We start from the raw sequence: 20,366 nt of genomic DNA, 5'->3' as shown, positions 1-20,366 counted from the left end.
TCTCATCAAGGAAGATACCACATATTTTGGTTCGCTTTTCGAGGTAGGTCAAAAAGTATGTATGTATGTATGTATGTATGTATGTATGTATGTATGTATGTATGTATGTATGTATGTATGTATGTATGTATGTATGTATGTGTGTGTGTGTGTGTGTGTGTGTATGTATGTATGTATGTATGTATGTATGTATGTATGTATGTATGTATGTATGTATGTATGTATGTATGTATGTATGTATGTATGTATGTATGTATGTATGTGTGTATGTGTGTATGTGTGTATGTGTGTATGTATGTATGTATGTATGTATGTATGTATGTATGTATAAATGCGTGCGTGCGTGCATGCATGTATGTATGCATGCATGTATGTATGTTTGTGTATTTTGTGTGTTTGCATGTAAGTATGGATATTGTATCATCAGTTTCTTTGAAATGATTAACTTCATTCTCTCGGTCATTTTTGCGAATCTCAACATTATGCGTCCTTCTTTCAGAGTTAATACACCAAATAAATAAGCAACGCAATTATTTTTTTCCTTGTTTTAAGACAGATAAAGAAGGTATTATTGTGAACATGTTTATAATAGATTACGAAAACGACAACACTGAAATAGGCCATGGTAATGTTTAGATGGTAGAACATGTAAACACTTGGCAGTAAGTGCATCATTAACAACAAAATATCTCCGACGCAGTATCTTTGGAAAACAACTTACCAAAGTCACGTTGTCAGGCGCTGTCGCCGTTGCTCCATACTTTAGTATGATTCTCAATGAAATCTACTTCTCAATACTCCATTCATTGCCCTTGCAGGTATTAAAGTTGCACCACGCGGTAATCATCATGTTAAGAAGCCCAACGCCACTTTTCGTTAATACCACGGCTTACGTATTCGATAACGAGGTTACCTATTCGAATAATTACCACGGTTACCAGTACATCCAGGATGTCCAGTTCAGCGGTAATCATTCAATAATACTTATCCCCGAGGACTACTTTATCAAGACCGGAGAATACTATTTGACTTTTACCATTCCCGAGAGTAAGTTAGTTGAATAAACTTTTATGACGCCGATAGCTACGATATTTGCATTCGTGGCCACGACACGGACTCTACGATTGCATGCAATTTGAATACAATATCCAACCGGTACATTGATACTTCTATAACGTCATTTGTCGTCAATTTATTCCGCCATATATATTCTCAGCAACACTACTGTCGCCATCATTTCGGAAGGCTCTTTGACACTAAGAAATTTGCCAATATGTATGCTGATAAGAAACGTATTGTTTTATGGTGCAAGGGGCAGCTTTTGATTTATTTTTGTTAACTCCACTAAGAAACGTTGACGCGTTTATCTGAATATTTGTGACCAAGCCTGATCGTGATATTGGGTTTCTGCTTTCCATGTACACCGTCCCGTAAATAGAGGTACATCATAATATCTTTCATTTCCGCATCGATCATAAAAAACACGTATATTTTTAAAAATCTTGATGATCCCTTGTAAACCCATGCGGATAGTGTTTCCTCGGATTTGTGTCAGTACATCGGGTAACATGTCCTGTTGCTCTGAATTTGTAGGACATGATGTGAACTTGACAATGGATGTTAAACAAACTGCGTGTAATTACATGGACGAGCAAACTGGTGCCTGGCATAGTGATGGTTGTAAGGTATAATTATTTATTGCCTTTAGTTTATTTTTATAGGGTAGGACTGTGATCAATATCGTTTGGTATTTCAAATATCAATCAATCAATCAGAAGAATTTATAGAGCGCCAGTATCCACTACAAAGTAGTGTTCAATGGCGCTGTACAAAGTTATGGCAAGGTGTCAGTAGGCTCTTTCGAAGAGATGGGTCTTGATGTTCTTCTTGAAATTGTCCAGACTGGAAGACTTTCACCATAAGTTTTCAGTCTGCATTGTGGAACATGAAGAAGATCCTTTACATTTGACCGAATAAGGAGTACTACACATCTTTTAACCTGAAATGTTTAATTATCAAACAGCTATCACTACTAAATCATTTTAAAAGTTTGTATTACTGACTTCATTGACTTTGATTGGAGTATTAGTCGCGCAGACAGATTATATGGGCTACGTTTTAGTGTTGAATTGAATATAAACAAATGTAATGCAATAAATGAGCATAATCCTACAGCTAAAACCTATTTACACTCCTATGTTCCAGGTATCACCGACATCAAACATGACTTCAACTGTATGTCTCTGCAACCATCTAACCACATTCTCTTCAGACTGAATACGAAATTGCTCTCCCAAAAGGTGAGAGAGAGAGAGAGAGAGAGAGAGAGAGAGAGAGAGAGAGAGAGAGAGAGAGAGAGAGAGAGAGAGAGAGAGAGAGTTTGTAAAAAAGACAAAAAACTTAAGTTACACTTATGAACTTTTGACATGGTATGTATGCTGCACAAAATGTCTTATTCTTGAAAAATCACATAATTCTTGGACTTCTACATAAAATGCCCAACATTTATATATATCACAATGTCGTAACAAGTTTTGTAACTTTTATTTTTCTCTTGTTTATCTTCACAGCTTTCACATCAGAAATCATGGCGAACCCTTTATTCAGTCTTAGCTGAAGCTTTTGGTGGAAGTAGTTGTAGTAAACATACTCTGGCTACAATACGAACGACAAGGAAAAAGAAATGTGTAAATAAAACTGGCATGAGACACAAAGATACAGAATACATTCCTGGTGCGCGTTCAGCGTATATATGTCCTAGTATATCACAAGTAACATCATTCATAGATAATTACAAGTGAACACTTTTAGACTAACTGATACAATATTTGCTGGGATGTGTATGTCATCCACAGAAGTGGACCTTGTCATCCCTTTCCTCCCAGCACTTGTGTTTCTTTCTGTTTTTCCTTGATTTGATGTGACTCTAAAATTATATTGTTGACCATGATTATATTATTTGTACGGTTTGTTTATCTTGTTTTAATGAATATAAGCTCATTGATTATTTAATTAATTATTGTTTTGTAATTAGATTAGATTTATATGAACCCTATTTGGATTTGTGAGACCATAGAGGATCATATTGACATATCGTTGAGCTAACAGTTGGGTTAGCTGTACTTATCGCCATTAATTCGGTCGCATATACACTATTATTCTCTAATTTTGTCACAAAGTGCTACCTTAAGCGTTCAATCGACAAAGAACATATACATTTAGTGTTAGGCAACATACGCATATCAATAATTTCAACAATAAAGCTACGCATCAGAGCTGAAGGCACTGAATTTCATCAGACTTTTTGGGTACCTTTAATGCTTTGCTTTACTTACGGTAGTTACATGTCAGAGCATAACAAACTGCTTATCATTTCATTGTTTGTGTATTTTTATGGACTATCATTCTTATGGTTGTATTTAACGCCGAGCTTATTCATTTATTTGTGATTCTATTTTCGAAGAATTTCTAAGATAAAATACCAACAATAAACATGTGCAAAACATGGGGATTTAATTTTGCCAAGGCAAGTCCATACAGTTTCGTACAGTACATGAGCAAAAGAATTTTTGAACTTAAGACTACTGTATTCCCTCAAATTGGACATTTTATGATATATGTGTTGCAGCTCCATTGGAAAAATTTTATATGGTTAACCTTACGTGACCGAAAAATGTATATATAAAAGCCAATATCTCCTTAAGCTGAGTGGGATTTAAGTCAGACGACTTACAAGATCTGACAAAAGTCAGTAGGAATCTTATTTTTAGCACTGTCGCTCAGCATACACCGCAATAAATCATGTACTCTCAATTGCAATTACCCTTTTTAATATTTAGATGAAGTACCCTTCAGTCACTGTATCAAAGTCAATGACATTTCGAGGACTGTTTTATGGACATCGCTACCGTTTCCTTTATAGTTAAGACTGATTTGTCACAAGAAAAGTGAACTATTTTGTAATCGTTCTGGGTTGAGGAAATTGTGATATAAGGATTATTAAGTATGTATTTGCTGTCCCGACTAACTGATATAATAGTCTTTATGAATGAACTTTTATATTGGGAAAGCACAAGGTCTTATCACGTTTTCAAATGATTGTGAGTCTTAATCTTACAAATTTTACGATTTAAAATTTGCAAGAAGAAAGTAGTGTGTAAATTTAATACATGTACTGAGGAAAAAAACATGTATTACTGCATCAAGTCGCTTATTCTGATCGTATGGGGGCGTCTTTCTTAAGTTCTAATGTTTAATTGAAAGTACGCACATGTGATAAAATAAATATGCATGATCCAACAGCTGTAGTGTAAAAACGTTTTCTTATTTATTCTTTCAATGTACCGCCAAAATCCAACGTAACGTAACTTCAACCTTGTGTTTGTACAATCATCTCACCATATTCACAACCAAATGAATTAGAATATTCCTGCGCAAGATGAAAAAGAGAGAATATGGAGGGCAGGCACAACGTTTAAAATATTGCATATGATCATATTGCCATATACATAGATTGATTGCTTCTGCTTTGGAAAGTCTGTCTATATTTTATACATTTCTTTTGACTGTACTTTCTAGTTTTCATATTTCGGAGAAATTTGCAAAGCAAACGATTGGGGATCACATGCAATACCTGAAGTGTTTTATGACGATATTTTTGTGACTTCAAAATTATATTGTTTACTATTTAATGTTTTGGGTAAGACTTGCCAGGATGCCTTATTCATTTAATCTGACTTGCGTACTTAACAATTGAATGTTATCAGGTGATATCATATTTGCTCGAATTTTTGGTTACATATTGACATTTGGTCTAGTTGTAAGGTAGATGAACTCAAAAATCGACCACTAGCTCATTTGCACATCTGAATTAAGTTAATCCGAAGGTTTCAAGAACATGACACACTCGGTAATAGGTCTTTCGTACATTTTCTGAATTTTAGCAATTAGGCCATATATAAGAACTGAAAGCAATCAATGTTATCACACTGTTGGTAAACATTTGTATAGTTATTACCAACAGTTACATAAGCATTCCATACTGATTATCATTTTGTCATTTGTGTATTTTTGATGCCGTTTATTGGGTACTATATTAAAGATGGACATGTTGCATTCAATTAAACTAAACTTCTACAGGTAATTTGACTCGTGAACATGTAGAGACACAATAATGCAAAATCAGCACAGTCGCCCTTGGTTGTTCTTTGCAATGAAATAAATGGTCAACCGTCATTTCCTCTACTGATATTCTTCAAGTATTGTAGTCAGTGTGTCATTTCAACGCAATTTTTGTATAGATTCCCTTACTGATGTCGTCATAATCAAGAATGCAAGGCTTGTCTAGTGAAATCACTTTACCGTAAACGGAGTTACACGTTGAAATGTACCTGACTTCGATAAAACGTTCTTGCAATTTAGGTGACATGGCTTGCATATTCAGATGCAGATTTTCTTGAAGATGACAGTGTATATAATTTTAATTGAATGACAAGCTTTGCAAAAGCCTGCAAGCTGGCGTTAATTTCGGGGTTATCCCTTGCATTGGCTAACATGTTGAAAAATCTGATTAACAGCAGTGGTAGAGTTCTTAAAGGCATTCATTCATAAAACACCGTGTAATAAGTAATTTTGTTTTGTACATTTAGATTGGAGACTGGAACTTATATTGAGATACTAATTCTCTAATGTTCTTGCTAAGACGGGTTTCGTTAAATTTCATAGGAAACCAGACAAATGTGAAATACTAAACGCTGTACGTGATGATTATCAGTCACGTAAGGTTTATGAATAACACATCATGGCTTGACGAGTGTGAAATATTGAAATCGACCCATTCGCATATCTTTTTGTGAATTTGCTTTTCCATGAGTTTGAAATATTATGTCTTGTAAATACGCATAATCAAAGATTTTCTGTTACCTAGTCATGACGAGATTGAATGGACTATAGTACTCGGATTTGTGAAGTGCATTGGTCATAATGAGATTCATTTATGTGCAAAATTTGATGATCTTGATGAATTAGCTAATTGTCTGTAATTAAGGATAACAACGAGATATATGATGCACCCAATGACAGTGAACATCTTTGTCACATTGTTTGTACACTTTCAAAATTTAGATGTCATAACACCCTCAATTTTGTACTATGTGCGTATGTGACTTTGTGTTAATTCGTTCGTGCGTCAAAAGCCAGTACATTGATTTAGATCATGCGTCTTTGACACATTAGCCATATAGAGATTTAATGATACTAAAAGTTTTTTATGTGCGTGACATATAATAATTATCTAGTGTAAATATCTTAGGAATATTCATTGACCATATCGAATTTGGTTTACATTTACTTATAAAGTTAAACACAGTGTGGATTTCCATGGATTTCTCAGGTAGGTTTGTCAAAATGAGATTTGTTATTGTTTGGTTTATCTATATTTCGCTTAAAGTTAATGTCTATGTGATTGTAACTTGAAAAAAGACATTTTCTTGTCTTTAGGTTAGGTAATAAGACTATTATCTAAATCAAACCAACCGAAATTTATCGAGTGTAACATACCAATTCTTAGCTAATTTGCATATTTAATACACTTCCTTTATGTACCTATTTATCAAAATTGACTGAAGAAATTGTAATGTTATTTGATAGAATTAATTTGACAAATTTTTGATTAAAGCTCGAAGGGTGAGGAATATTGATTATTGGAAGATTTAAAAATAATGCAATGATTTTTTGTTAAAAGACCATATATCTATACTAAATGTGTCGTTTTTTTAAGTTAATGATCATATTATTAAATTTCCACAAATAGATGACTTAATTCTCACTTGAATTATTTTATAGTGTGATCATTTATTGTACATACTGATCAAAGATTGTTTTATATAACATTAATTTAAGCAATTCATCAAGAATCTGTTATCAAAAAACAATATGCGATATATTTATATGAGGAAAAACAAATCGACATATGTCGATGTAAGTCGAGCGACTAGACCCGCCTGTTCTCTCGTGCATGATGACATTCAATTTAAAGCATACAATCAATGTATTAAATTGTCTACATCGAAATTCTTTTCAAATTTTGGTAAAATTCATTTATATAGTTTTTACCTCGCGTGCGCATGCGCGCAGCGAGGTTATGGTTTAGGCGTTTCTGTGTGTCTGTCTGTTAGCACGATATCTCAAAAACGACTTGGCAGATTCCGATCACATTTCGCACACAATTTGTTCTTCAAATTTGCAAGAACTGATTAGTTTTTGGTGGTTGTGCTTTGCGAATTTATCAAGTTATGAGTAAAAGAAAATTTGTGGCCTGTATAAGTCTATGGGGAGGCTAAATAGTATGTTTGAGGGCGCTATACTAAAACATTTTACACAAAGTGATTTCTGAATTCAGTCACTCGGCCGCGCTGATCGCTAATCTTGAGTTTTGACTGTTGATGTCGTCGTGTCGACGTTTGACTTTAAGAATCGTGTGGGTTACTCTGGACATAGCGAACCAAAAGCTCCATTTTTCTCTGAGAATGAGATGTAGAGTGACACTTTTCAATCTTGTGTGTGTGTCAGCGAATTTATATTCCGGCATGGTTCCGCTGAGATCAGCATAATATTATGGCGACGTATTGACAGTCTGTGTCTTTAAGTTGCTTTTCAAGATTGTATTAGCTACAGAACCAACAATGACAAATTTTTCATGAGATTTCCATGTTGGCATTGATGTTAAATCAGCAGCAGTAGGCTAGCTCCTGCGTACAATAGGTCTGCGTTTCCCGGCGGTACGGTGGTAGGCCGACGGCTTGTACCACACTGTCCACAGGACACCACGTGGTAGAGGCCGTGTGCACAACCTGTACGCAGAGCTTCGAATACACTAGACAGAGTTCGTGTTTCCGTAAATTAGGCATTGAACTTGACAATATAGGCAATAACCAGAATCATCGACCATCGCCTGACAAGTGCACCATAGTCAGCTGTACATGAGTTGCGTGGCGTGGTGAGCATGTTCCCATGGGTATTTATTTTTTGAAACGCGTACTTCAAAGGTCACGAACTCATTTTGCTGCTACACGGCGCGGCACAGATGATTTTGAGAAATTCGGGAACAAATTTTGTCATCTATTGACACATTTTCCTTCTTCGTAAAAGCCAATACCCCAAGAAGTACTTTACAAAATGTGCACGCGAGGCCATTCAGTTCATATCTGGTTATGCTGTAGTTGATGTGATTCCAAGTGGTGTTTTACAAATACGGAAGATTTCCTTTATAGTTACAATTTTATTTTTTTAATGAATGGGCTAGTTTTTGATTTTACAATTAGTTTTTAAATATAATATGCAACAAAAAGAGACGACTATTTTAAGGGAGATTGACTTACGCTTGAGTATTATAGCAGATTTTGAATAGCTAGCCTTGTAAATGAACTAGCCAATTGGCCCAGCTTATGGCCCTTCCTGGTTAGGTGAAGGTACTTTCAGTGTACAAACGTTACAAATTATTATTAGAATTTTAGATACAAGAGAACTTTAGAGGTGTATATACCAACACCAAGAAACACACCAATGTGTAAAACAAATGTCGGTCAGGATTATTCTCCTCATAAAAATAAACTTTTAACAATGCATGCATGTACGAAAGACTTCAAATATTTAAGTTAGCAGAGCATTGCAATACTATTCTGCTGTCGTTATTATCCATTATCTTCCAATTGAGGGTCGTCATACCAAGGATTATGACGCTGGTCAAGTCACATACCTTAACGGCGTCTCAGTTTGCACAGAGACGTTTTGTTGATAACATCTGCAAAACGCCATTTTATTACATTTATCATAGATTGACGTAAATATCATATTCGGATTGGATATTCAGGTTTTGCTGAAGGCGACGCTGTACGGTACCACTTAGGTCAAAAGCCGAAAATGCTTGACAGTGTGGCGTTGATTTAGGGGTTATCCATCGCAATCTTTATTACCATTTGGTAAAAAATATTCTCATTTCTTATCAATATTGGTCATGTAGTTCTTACACGATGGTATTGTCTCATGCAAGTCCCCTATATTGATTTATTTTACACATAGATGTGAAACTGGAATAATTATGATACTCATCATCTCATATCCATGTAGGAAGTCATTTTTCATCCGTATGTTATGGAGATTATTTGAAAAATGATTTTACTTGGATGCATTACTAACACGATTGGAACTAATTTGGGATAATTGGATTTTTGGTCTTCAACACCATGCTTCCGAGCTGCGCTAGCAAATATGCAAGAGACTATATCAATAACAGCAAAGAAAAGGCACAATTGACTGTTGACAGTCTACCAGAACACATGTATGCCTCGCCCTCTCTTCGTGTACTGTACAGGTGCCGCCAACTGGTAAATTCCATGAATTCGCAAAATCATCACAAAACATGTTTTGAAGGCTGATATACCGATTATTCGTATTTTTGACCTTGACCCAAAATTTGGAGGGGAAAGTAGAGCTGTTCGTAACTGCCCTCCCACTGGCGTACACGGAAAATATGCCCTCCCACTGAATTTTGATGCCCGCTGCCCTCCAGTATCTATAGTCTGCCCGCTCCCCACTCCCCACAACATTTCAAGCTCCAAAAATGCCCTCTCCCCACTACTGAAATTTCCCATTGCCAACTAGATGCCTACTATAGGCAACCCAGATCAACGCAAACCGTGGGAGCAGCTGGCAGTATAGCTTGGAACATTGCTCCCCTCTAAGTTAGGCGCTAAATCTCCCCTCAAGTTCTATCAACCACGCCGCTTTCCCCTTCCTCTACGTGTCTTCCGGTGCCCACTGTCAAAAATTTTCTCCCCGCCCACTGAATATAGATTTTTTCTCCCCGCCCGCTGATTAGTTTTGAAATTTGCCCGCCCGCTGAAAAACTGCGCACGAACACCTTTTCGCACGAACAGCTTAGTTGGCGGCACCTGCTTTTTGGAAGCATGCCAAACACGCTGAGAGATGGGTACCTAATCTGCATGCATAATAAGGATTTTACTTCAAACCAACACGCACAGCCAGCGCTCACAAATGACGGTTTGCCGGTTTTCTCCGTGGTGGGAAAATACAGATTTTCGTTAAAGCGCTCCATAGATTTTCAAGTTTTTCGTTCTGTGCGTTCCTCCATGCACAGTATCAGGCGTGTCTGTGCAGCGTCTGTGGCTTCGCCGACACACGTGCGCCGTGTAGTCATACGGCAAAACAACTTCCGGGTTTGCACGTCACTTTTAATCGACAATTAACCCTAAAAAATCTTTATACACGAGATAATAAACAGTAACATTAATGAAAGCATTAACATTTTACCACCGGGTATCAAATTCGTGGAGTATGCTGAACGCTGGGGTGAGGTCATAACATAGTTACAAATGCGTCGTTCGCGTTAACATAGTCCTACACTGTTCCAATTCATACAGTTCCCCATCTACACTGCGTAGTGTTGTTTAGTTTGATTTAGTTGTGGAGTGGTCGAGGGTCCCTTGTTGTATTTCAAAGAATGACCGATGGCCATTCGTGGTACCTCGCTCGTCATCCTTAAAACTGCTGCCTTGTCAATAACACATGCCTAGGGCGTCGGCGACTTTAGGGTGGGTGGGTGGGCGCTGTCTGTCACGCTCCGCCGTGAGAAGGCATGGGTACTACATCTGGGTAAACCTTATAAACCAGTCCTCATGCATATTCATATTTAGTTAACCAATCACTACGCAGTGTAGCTAGTTCCCCATCTACACTGCGTAGTGTTGTTTAGTTTGATTTAGTTGTGGAGTGGTCGAGGGTCCCTTGCCTCCTCTCTTGATCTCCCTCGACTGTACCCAAAAAGCAAACCCCTCTCCAATACTCATCACGCACATCTACAAATACCACACAAAGATGAAAGAGGAAAAATTATTTATTTTCCTTCATAAACATAATAGTCGACAAAACATAAGTCAGGAGCAGATATCACCAAAGTCACCCTGACGGTGTCAGCAAACGTAGCCTGACCTAACCAAATTGTCCTGTTAATCTTCACTAGCTGGTGGGAACGCTGCTGAACGCCCCAACAAGTTCATTACATCTCTGATACATACTATGCGCTTCTCCTATCGATTGTTGTTGTAATCTGAAGGCGGGGGAGAAAGGCAACATCACCTTCGATAACTGCATGTAATACGATGCTGTTGATTGATTAGACCATCCTATATGCTGCATAATATCTGGGAGGATGAACCTGATAAAGCTAATGCAATGGCACATGCACTGCGAAAACTATGAATAGTCTCTCCTTGAAAAGTGCCTGTTTTCTGCATATAGAATCTCAACCTAGCATTGGCTGCATTAGTAGAGATATGAGTACATTCCACTTTCCGATCCCTTGAAGTTGAACGGAACAGGTAGCCAGGACTAAGCGTAATACTTACTGCAATTGAAATATCGACATAGTCATTTATGGCCTTGACTGGACAGATCAGGCTATTTCGGTTCTGAAATAGTGCAGAGGGCCGCACTTTCCCATCACGCAGCGTCTTCCCCCATACATGGTTTAACACAAATCCACCTTCGGGTAATTGAACAATATTTTCGATTTTAGTCATTAAGAGGTCACCTGACCGGTCACCAGTGAACAAGAGAGTAAGAAAAAATGCTCTATCCCTCGCCAGTACAAAAGCCCGATATAAATCCATGTTTGGGAAAGCGCTAATTTCCGAGTTAATATACTGAACGAGTTTTACAACTTTCTCGATTGTAATGGGGATTGCCTGTTTTGGTACTAAATTTTGTTTTAGTTGTTCTTCTGTGACGGCCTTTAGATATTCTTTCAACCGTTTTATCTGCTGCCGGATTACCCATCCAAGCCTTATATCCCACTCTCCACCTCGTCCTTCCTTTTCAAATATCGACCTCAACTGACCAATATATGAATCGACCGTTTTAAACGCCAAACGATGAGGGCAGGTACACAAGTCTTCCCCGGGACAGTCTACACGATGTACAACAGTACGGCCTTTGCTATCCTTCCAAACCAAAAACCTCAGCACATCTTTAGGCGAAGCTGACAGTATAGTCTTACGTGTGTCCAGGCTAGCTAGGAAATCCTCAAGTTCCCCCTGTAACTTAGATTTTCGTTCACCATATGGTGTTGACCTTATACGCTCTTGAACCTCCTGAATTCTCTCATCCAATGTCATGATATCGATGGGCAACCGTAGAGGGCGGTGTTCACTGTCGGGCACTCGACGAAATCCGCATTGTTGGCAAAAATTGAAAGAAATATCATTGGGGTAACGGCACTCACGACATTTTTCTGCTGGTAACCACAGTCGAGGGGCACCTAAGGTAACATGGTCCGAAATCTGTAAAATATAAAAGAAGAATAACAGAAAACTCTAACAATTTTTTCCGGACCACATTTTAATTTTCCAATCATTCAAAAAATGAGTACGTAACCCTTACTTTATTTACATAATTACCATGTCCAAATTAACTAAAGGCCAAACCATAACAGAAAACATGTGTTAATCTCTGCAGTTGTCTAATCACATTTGCGGTAATCAATTCGGCACGCAAAATATCATATACCGATGGGACAGAAACCAGTGCCCTGTTTTTGTAGGGATTTCCCAGACCTTCTCACCTGCCTGAGCAAGTCGAACTATCTTGTATGATTTCATTTCCACTATAGGCCACCAATACATGCGGGGTGATGTTAAGGGAACAATTATGGTGGCTAATGCCTTCTCCTCCTCCAAAAACTTAAGTACAGGCCCTATCATCGAGAAAGGCGGGAACACATAGTTGTTTTCTCCACCAATTTTCTGTGTGAACACATCAATGCCCGCTGAATCAGGGGTCTTCCACGGCGTGTAGTGCTTTAAAGAAGCACCATTCCGACCACTCTGTGCATTCGAGTCGAGGGCCATTAAGTCGACTGTATGTGGGCCAAATTCATTTTCTACTCGTTCCCAAAACGCCGGCAATAGTTTTGCGTCACTTGCCGACATCCTGCGCGATGGTTCATCAGCTGGATTTTAGTTGATGGGATATACTCCATCTCCAAAACTATATCAAGATTTTCCACAGTACTATACAATTGTTGCAAAGCCTCGTTAGCCTCACTACTCTTTGTTCCCATATTTAACCAACCATAAAGTGCTAACTTATTATCAACTTGGGCTTTCACTCTGGTATTTTAACCAACTCGCTATTTGCCTGTAAAATGTTCCGTAGGGCTAATATTTCTTTATATGCGATGCTTTTGTGCTGGAGATCACTAACCCAATAATCACATAATTGCTCATTACCATTAGTATAGATAATACCACCCCAAGCCCCAAGGGATGCATCACTCGCAAGGGAAACTGTGACATGCCGTTCATATTTCCAGTATGACCAGTCTCGACCTGTATCAATTCTCCTCCACCCTAGTATTTCATCCGAAGATCGCCCTCTATCGGTATGCGTGACCCCAGTTTTTCTGCCTTTGCTATTGCTTTGGTCATTACCCTCACAAACAGCCTTGCTGCTGGAATTGCTACAGTAAATGAAACACATTTCCCAACGAATCGCTGCATAGTTTTCACTGGGATCCATTTCTTTGCTAAGATGGACTCCCTGAGATCGGCAAACTTCACTTTCTTGGCAGGAGGTAAGGTAAATGCCCTACGATTGGTATCAACCCCAAATCCAAGATACTCAATGTATTGGGTAGGCTGAAGCACACACTTCCCTATCCCTAATGTGTAGCCTAATTCAATCATAGTATAGCACAAAATAAAGCATGCGGCGTCAGCCTTTTCGTAATTTGACAGACTTGTGCTATCTGTTATCAACTGACCCGCGTGTCTGTCGTCTATGTAAAGGGAACAAGGTACACCCCAACGACGCACTTCATTCATAGCTGCCAAGCCCACTGTCTGGTAAATATATGGGGAGCACTTCCAGCCAAAGGGCAGCGTAGTAGCTACGTACCAATAACCGCCCCATTGTATACCCATTAAAGCACGACTCGAATGTGTCAAGAAAATGTGATCATATCCACTCTTGTCGTCCGTTTTTGTCTGATAATGCCCTTTATCCAGATACCGTGGTAGGTTTGTAATCAAATCTAATCTAAAAGGCAGATCTTTCATCCACTTATTCAAGTATCGCTGATCATGACAAAGCCTAGGTTTTGTAGGTTCTATAACTAAAGGCATTACTATATATGGTGGTGGTACTCTGCCAACCTCACCCCAGATCTCCAGTGACCCTGCCTGTACCCTTTCTAACAGTGTCCTACCTATAAAATCTTTGTAATGTTTACACACTGCATTGTTCGGCAAATATACACTTGGTGGAAAGCCACAATCATAATGTCTCCCGCACACTTCGCCTTTAAAAGGAGTGATATAGTCAAAAACTGACACGTAGTCATTTATCCATTTTTCAACAAGCCTCTGGTTATCCTGATTTTGCAATATACTAGACCAATATCCCTTCTTTCCATGAAGTCCTCCTGCTTTGAAATATGCCGGATCTCGAAAATGGAGGTCACGTGCAGAGACTTTTAGTCCGTTCCGGAGTACCAGTTTTGGATGCGGCAGCACGGTGGAACAATTACGATCATCCAAATTTATCCATCTTGTGGCCCTTTCAAGATGTTCTCCGTAAGCCGGTAGAGGATTCACCCTGATTTCCCTCTCCCATCCCGGAATAGCGGGAACATACACCTACAAAGGTCAAAACCACTCAATTTAGTATCTATCGCATACCAAAAGCGACAAACAGTCGTTTTGTTTGGGTTGTAATTTATTCTTTTTTGCAGTTGTTTTTTTTTTTTTTTTTTTTTAATTTTTTTTTTTTTTTTTTTTTTTTTTTTTTTTTAATTTCTTTGGGGAAAAAATAACCGGGCATAGGGTTAGAAACCCCCGCCTAGTTAAACAGAAGGGACTGTAATTAGACTACAGTACACCTCCCCCAGGCACGCCCCCATTTCCCAACATGCGCAAACCATTCACACAACAGACAATTTTACATTACGTCCTTATGGTCCTTTAATCACCATTATCAATTCCGTGCTACAATACAACAGACAATATAGTATTCCAGCCAAGGTGTCCTCTTATATCATATAGCCATACCTCAAACAAATCACCGTAAATCTACACTAATACCTATTTGTCATCTCTACTCGAACGGGAACGGTAAGATTCTCTTCTCCCGTCATCATATTTATCATATCTATCGTATCTATCGTATCTATCGTACCGATCATACCTATCACGTCTACCATAACAAAACCTAGCTATATGTCCAATTCTGTTACACTTCCAACATCGCAACTTGATCTTTCTCTATTCTCTCTGCGACCAGCATTGAACGGGTGCTAGTATTACCAACGGCTTTCTTAACTTTTGCAATTTTCTCTAAGATCTCTGCATGTGCACCTGATCCAAGTAGGGAAAGCAGCATTTGAGGCATAGCGGGTGATTGTCTCTCTTTACGCAGAGCCCGTAACATGGCTACGTACTTATGATAGTCTTTATGTCCTATATCCATCGATATGTCCACTAGCATTTCAAGGCGAGCCAAAGCTTCTTCTGGACTAAAAGCCGCTTCGTCCCGTTCAGCATACAACCGCAACTCCGTCAGTGATCTTTCGAACCTGTCGTAGGATTCCAGTCGAGGGCCACTTGACGTCTCCGATCTGCGAGTATGTGAGGGTCCCTGTAATGCAACAAAGCAAATAACCTTAGCACCTGGGGTATGCCGCACGTTTAGCGTGTAATTTACATGACAAACATTTCTGGCCACACCCATTCACAGTCAGCCTGCAATATTCCCCGGAAAAAAAAAAAAAAATCGCCAACATGCAAGTCGTATATCGCAATTCTCACCAACGAAGAAACTGATATTCAGGCAGAAAACAGTCCCATTTTACATCACGAAACAGAAGACGGCACACCCTAACCTGTACAACTATCCCATTGCTCCCGAGTGTAGAAATTCTCGGAGTTGTAAATATCGCTTATACTCAAGGAAATCTATCCAGGCGTGCACCGCTATACCACCATGCCACGTAACGTATACACTGACGAACTTCAGAGCTTCTACTCTGTACACACTTTACTCTGTGCATTTTCACAGAACGACCTACGACATGGCATTTCTATAAATGCAAGCAAAACACGAGCAAACCTCAATGCGTCATGGGCGGGTCCATATAATGCAAACGTATTCATTCCAACTGGCGCTATATAATTCGTCAACCCAAAATGTTTATAACCTGCCATGACCAATCCGGCCATACCTTTATCACATTATGTGACAAGTACACTAATTCCAGATTCGTCAAACCCACATATATAAAATGAAAACACTTGGGGACGACTCGTCGCCTTCACTACCATTCATTACAGCCTCAGCTTTTCATGGGGACGACTCAATACTAAGTTTCCTCTCCATTATGTCAATTCGTCAACCCAAACGCGTATTTCATAACTTTTCATGGGGACGACTCAACAGTTTTCTTCGCCATTATAACAACTGTCCATTCGTCAGACCCCAAAACCACATTTTATAGCTCTTCATGGGGACGACTCAATAATCACTTCTCTTTCGTCAAACCCAAATACATTCCATTCTCACTCGAAAAGGACTCAAATCCCAGTTCCTGATGATATCTTCGGTCTTGAACGCAGATGATTCCATGAGATAACATCGGCCACCTGGGGAATTTATTCATTTTCCCGCTACCACATCTTACTATCTCAAAAATCCAAGTAGGGGCCTAACAGTGACGACTCAAGTCAAAATTATATTGTTCATAATATCAGCAGGTACCCACGCATTTTCCACCTATCAGAATACAAGCTGGATGTGAAAAGACAACACAGCAAAATGCACCAAATATTCAGTCTGCAAGGTAAAACTTACCGCATTGACTGGTTGCACTTGGCTGGTACTTGTTCGGGTACTGGTTAGAGCGACAGTAGCGTTGGTGGTAGTGGCAGTCGCAGTCCTGGTTGTCGACATTCTACTTACAGCCAAAGTAGTGAGAACTGGTGTTTGCAGTGCTGTGACAACTGTTGCTTGTGTGGTTGGAGTTGCCATTCTGAATTCCACAAAGAAACTTTGATGACGAGCGAGGTACACTGAATATTGCTGTATGTCACGCTCCGCCGTGAGAAGGCATGGGTACTACATCTGGGTAAACCTTATAAACCAGTCCTCATGCATATTCATATTTAGTTAACCAATCACTACGCAGTGTAGCTAGAACGTGGGAAAACCACTCATGAATATGTATACAGAGTTTGAATTGGGTTTACAGCCTTTAATTAACCCTTGTTTCTTAGCCAATCAATCTACAGATGCGTATCTCCCTATGTGACGACGTTGCTAAGGACCAGGCCACAAAGCTACGGGAAAATAATTGTCACTTACTTTATTGCTATAAAACTGCACAAACAAGGAACCTGGTGGTCCATTACTTTTCAAAATGCTTATACAAGATTTTTGGTTGTTTGAAAAGCAACGATTATGGGTTAATAGAGCAAAAAATTTCAGGTGATCCGTAGACTGTGGTCGGCACGGCAGCCATGATGCCAATGAAGGCCGCATCTCAAAGGGAGGCTCTCCCTATTATAATATTATTTGCATACCATGAATTTATGCAAATCTGGTACCCATATTCTAGCGTGAAAGGTAGCGCTCCACACCTGTGTTATAAATCGGAAGAAAAATGGTTGACATTGCAGCCAGGCGGTCAATAAAACAACAATTTGTTGCCAAAGTTACGAATGCAAAATACTTAATAATAAGGTTGTCCTGAAAATAACGCAAAACATGCACTTGGACATTGGCGCTACCACCGCCCTCTGCTTCACGTTGGGCGATACACTGCGCTGATGTCCATGTGCATCCTTCGTGGTATTACGTAATAACCTCATAATAATCAGATATATGAAAGGGGAAGTTCACCAAGGATGATTTTTACATATGTGCTAGCTTTGTGGTCACTTACCCCGGAAAAGCTATTTTCGCCATTTATAACTCGCAAGATTTTTTACAAAAACCGACAGAAATAGTACAGGAAGTTGCCCATGTAATTTGAATCATGGGAAAAAGCGCCAAGCTTGGAGCTTGCATAATGTGATATGGAAGGGACCATTTTCCCATGGGTATGGCATTGTCCACTCATCCATGCTTAAACAAGTCTGTGCGTATTTACATAACTTTTGTTTATACTGAGTATCCTTGCATACAAGATGATTCACTTTTAATAAACTGTCCACTGTCAGATTTTGTGTTGCTGTTTACCACTGTGTTACTGTGAGTGGACAATGTGGGGGCCATACCCGTCCGGAGATGGTCCCTTCTATATCACATTATGCAAGCTCCAAGCTTGGAGCTTTTTTTTCCCATGATTCAAATTACATGGGCAATTTCCTGTACTATTAAACGGTTTTTGTAAAAAATCACGGAGTTATAAATGGTGAAAATAGTTTTTCCTGGGTAAATGACCACAGAGCTACCACATATGTAAAAATCATCCTTGGTGAACTTCCCCTTTAACTGTCTATGTGATGATAGACTGTCATTGAACAATGAGATATATTTTCTACAGTGAAAACTCTGTCATATACCGAAGTTACCTTGTTATTATTGACAAATGAGATGTTCATATGACATTCCTTAATGTTGCATCGTGCTATTTTGTTGTTTTATGTTACGTCATGAAAAAGTGTGGAAACTTATAAATAGCTATTGCAATGGAACCAATACCGTTAATTATGTACATATAACAAAAGCTGAACCAAGATACAAACTTTTCTTGCTACGGCTTTTACAGCTAGATGAACCAACACTTATCGATGATGTCGTAACCGAATAACGTCGCTGGTTTGTAGAAACGTTTCTATATCTCCCTAGCGGATATACCAAAGTGAATAAACTTGCATGCAATACTGAGTCATTTGCTCTCAGGCCCCCTAGATGTATTGTAGAAAGTTAAAATACATAAAATTGTCGAGTAGTTGTTCAGTTAAGCATTAATGGCAATACTTTAAAACAATGCAGACACGCTTTCAATGATCCCTAATGATAGAAATGTTTGTTTAGGGTCAAGCAACTCCGATAATCAATTTTACGTGTAGTTATTACTCTAATGGCATAAATTTTTTCATGACCACTGACCTTCAAAGAACAACAGAGAATTAGTAATCACGCAATAAATTTTGTACGTTCTAGATAGCAGATAGAGTAATAAGTGTCGATGTTATTTTTTGAGAGTGGATATGTACGAAAAGTTAACATGATAACACTATTCAATGCACCATGAAATTCATCCAGCCCCATCATGTTTGAGCTTTAGTACAATTAGGCCTATGAGGAAAACTGAAGGACAGATAAAAAAAATCAAACAATAATCATGAAGCTTGGTGTACTTGAAATTGAAAACTTGAACAGTAGCTGTAGTTTTCACTTCATAAACATGAACGTTGTTCACCTGAGGTTGTAGCAAACGTCAACATGTACACCAGCCGACTTCTTAAAGGATGACTTCGTCCGGGTCAACTGGTAGGACTGCGAGTAAACACACTGCTTGAACACTCCAACAAACATGTAACTGTCACTTATGACTTGTAACTGATACCTGCATCAGAGCAAATATTCTATTTCCTACGCGTCTATACTATGGAATAAAGCGTTGCCCCTGATCGATCAAGAATAGTTCATTTGAGACAAAAATCTAACATAAAATGGGCTGATACACAATGCCGTACGCTCTTTCCGATAATATATATCTCACACACAGTAAAACAACCTATGCCTAGCATGAAACACGTATCTTGCTCGCGTGGGACTGTTATTTTCAACTTGAATGATGCATCCCATCTTGACCAATTGGATAAAGGATTCTGAAAGTCTGCGTGCCGGAATCCCTTCAGTAGTATCTTTTACTTTTACACCGAAAAGTCAATATAATTATGATTCAACAAAGCCAGAACTTCACCTCGTCACTTCAGTCTCTTGCAAGTAGTCAGTTATGCTCGCTAATAATACAATGTTTTTCTCTGTCGATTAATTGCTGATTTGACCTACGTTCGAGGTGATATAACCATCTAAAACTATTGCGAAAGAGTATACCAACTCACAGCTGTTTGTATGGCGCAGGTTTGGAAAACAAGTTACATCCAACACGAGTTGTAAACTTTTTACTCTTTTCACCATAAGTTGCATGCGACATTGATTTTCATTAATTAATCAGGGAATTTTAAGAGGCGGCCACACGTTTCTTTACTGAAAGCACAGTCTTATTAATAGTCAGAACTGTTCATTTGATCAATATCATTATGCTCATGTATGTTATGATTCGCAAT

The 20,366-nt window shown here is 38.7% G+C and overlaps 1 protein-coding gene and 1 long non-coding RNA gene across 2 annotated transcripts; one reads left to right on the top strand and one right to left on the bottom strand.

The window, feature by feature from the left end:
* Positions 1 to 818: 818 nt before the first annotated feature.
* LOC139147835 (uncharacterized) lies at positions 819 to 5,815 on the top strand. Its single transcript, XR_011555810.1, has 4 exons — positions 819 to 1,047; positions 1,594 to 1,685; positions 2,206 to 2,300; positions 2,571 to 5,815. It is a non-coding gene; the product is annotated as an uncharacterized lncRNA (long non-coding RNA).
* A 6,050-nt stretch (positions 5,816 to 11,865) lies between these two features.
* On the bottom strand, positions 11,866 to 17,107 carry LOC139118514 (uncharacterized). The gene is made up of 4 exons (XM_070681844.1): positions 16,918 to 17,107; positions 15,512 to 15,708; positions 14,282 to 14,711; positions 11,866 to 12,356 (listed from the first exon to the last, which is right to left on the bottom strand). The coding sequence occupies exons 1-3, from the start codon at positions 17,092 to 17,094 to the stop codon at positions 14,666 to 14,668; spliced, it is 420 nt and encodes a 139-aa protein (XP_070537945.1). The 5' UTR covers positions 17,095 to 17,107; the 3' UTR covers positions 11,866 to 12,356; positions 14,282 to 14,665.
* Positions 17,108 to 20,366: the final 3,259 nt, after the last annotated feature.

This window comes from Ptychodera flava, chromosome 2, assembly GCF_041260155.1.
Source record: "Ptychodera flava strain L36383 chromosome 2, AS_Pfla_20210202, whole genome shotgun sequence".
Lineage (NCBI taxonomy): Eukaryota > Metazoa > Hemichordata > Enteropneusta > Ptychoderidae > Ptychodera > Ptychodera flava.
Note: the sequence above shows the minus strand (reverse complement) of the source record. Positions and strands in the feature narration are given on the sequence as shown.

What these genes read in the sequence shown, in the direction of transcription:
- LOC139118514 (XM_070681844.1), bottom strand. Translation starts at nt 17,094, where the DNA reads ATGGCAACTCCAACCACACAAGCAACAGTTGTCACAGCACTGCAAACA. An exon ending in AAGTGCAACCAGTCAATGCG is followed by an intron (nt 15,709 to 16,917) that starts GTAAGTTTTACC and finishes GTTGCATTACAG; the next exon opens with GGACCCTCACATACTCGCAG. An exon ending in GGACATAAAGACTATCATAA is followed by an intron (nt 14,712 to 15,511) that starts GTACGTAGCCAT and finishes TGACCTTTGTAG; the next exon opens with GTGTATGTTCCCGCTATTCC.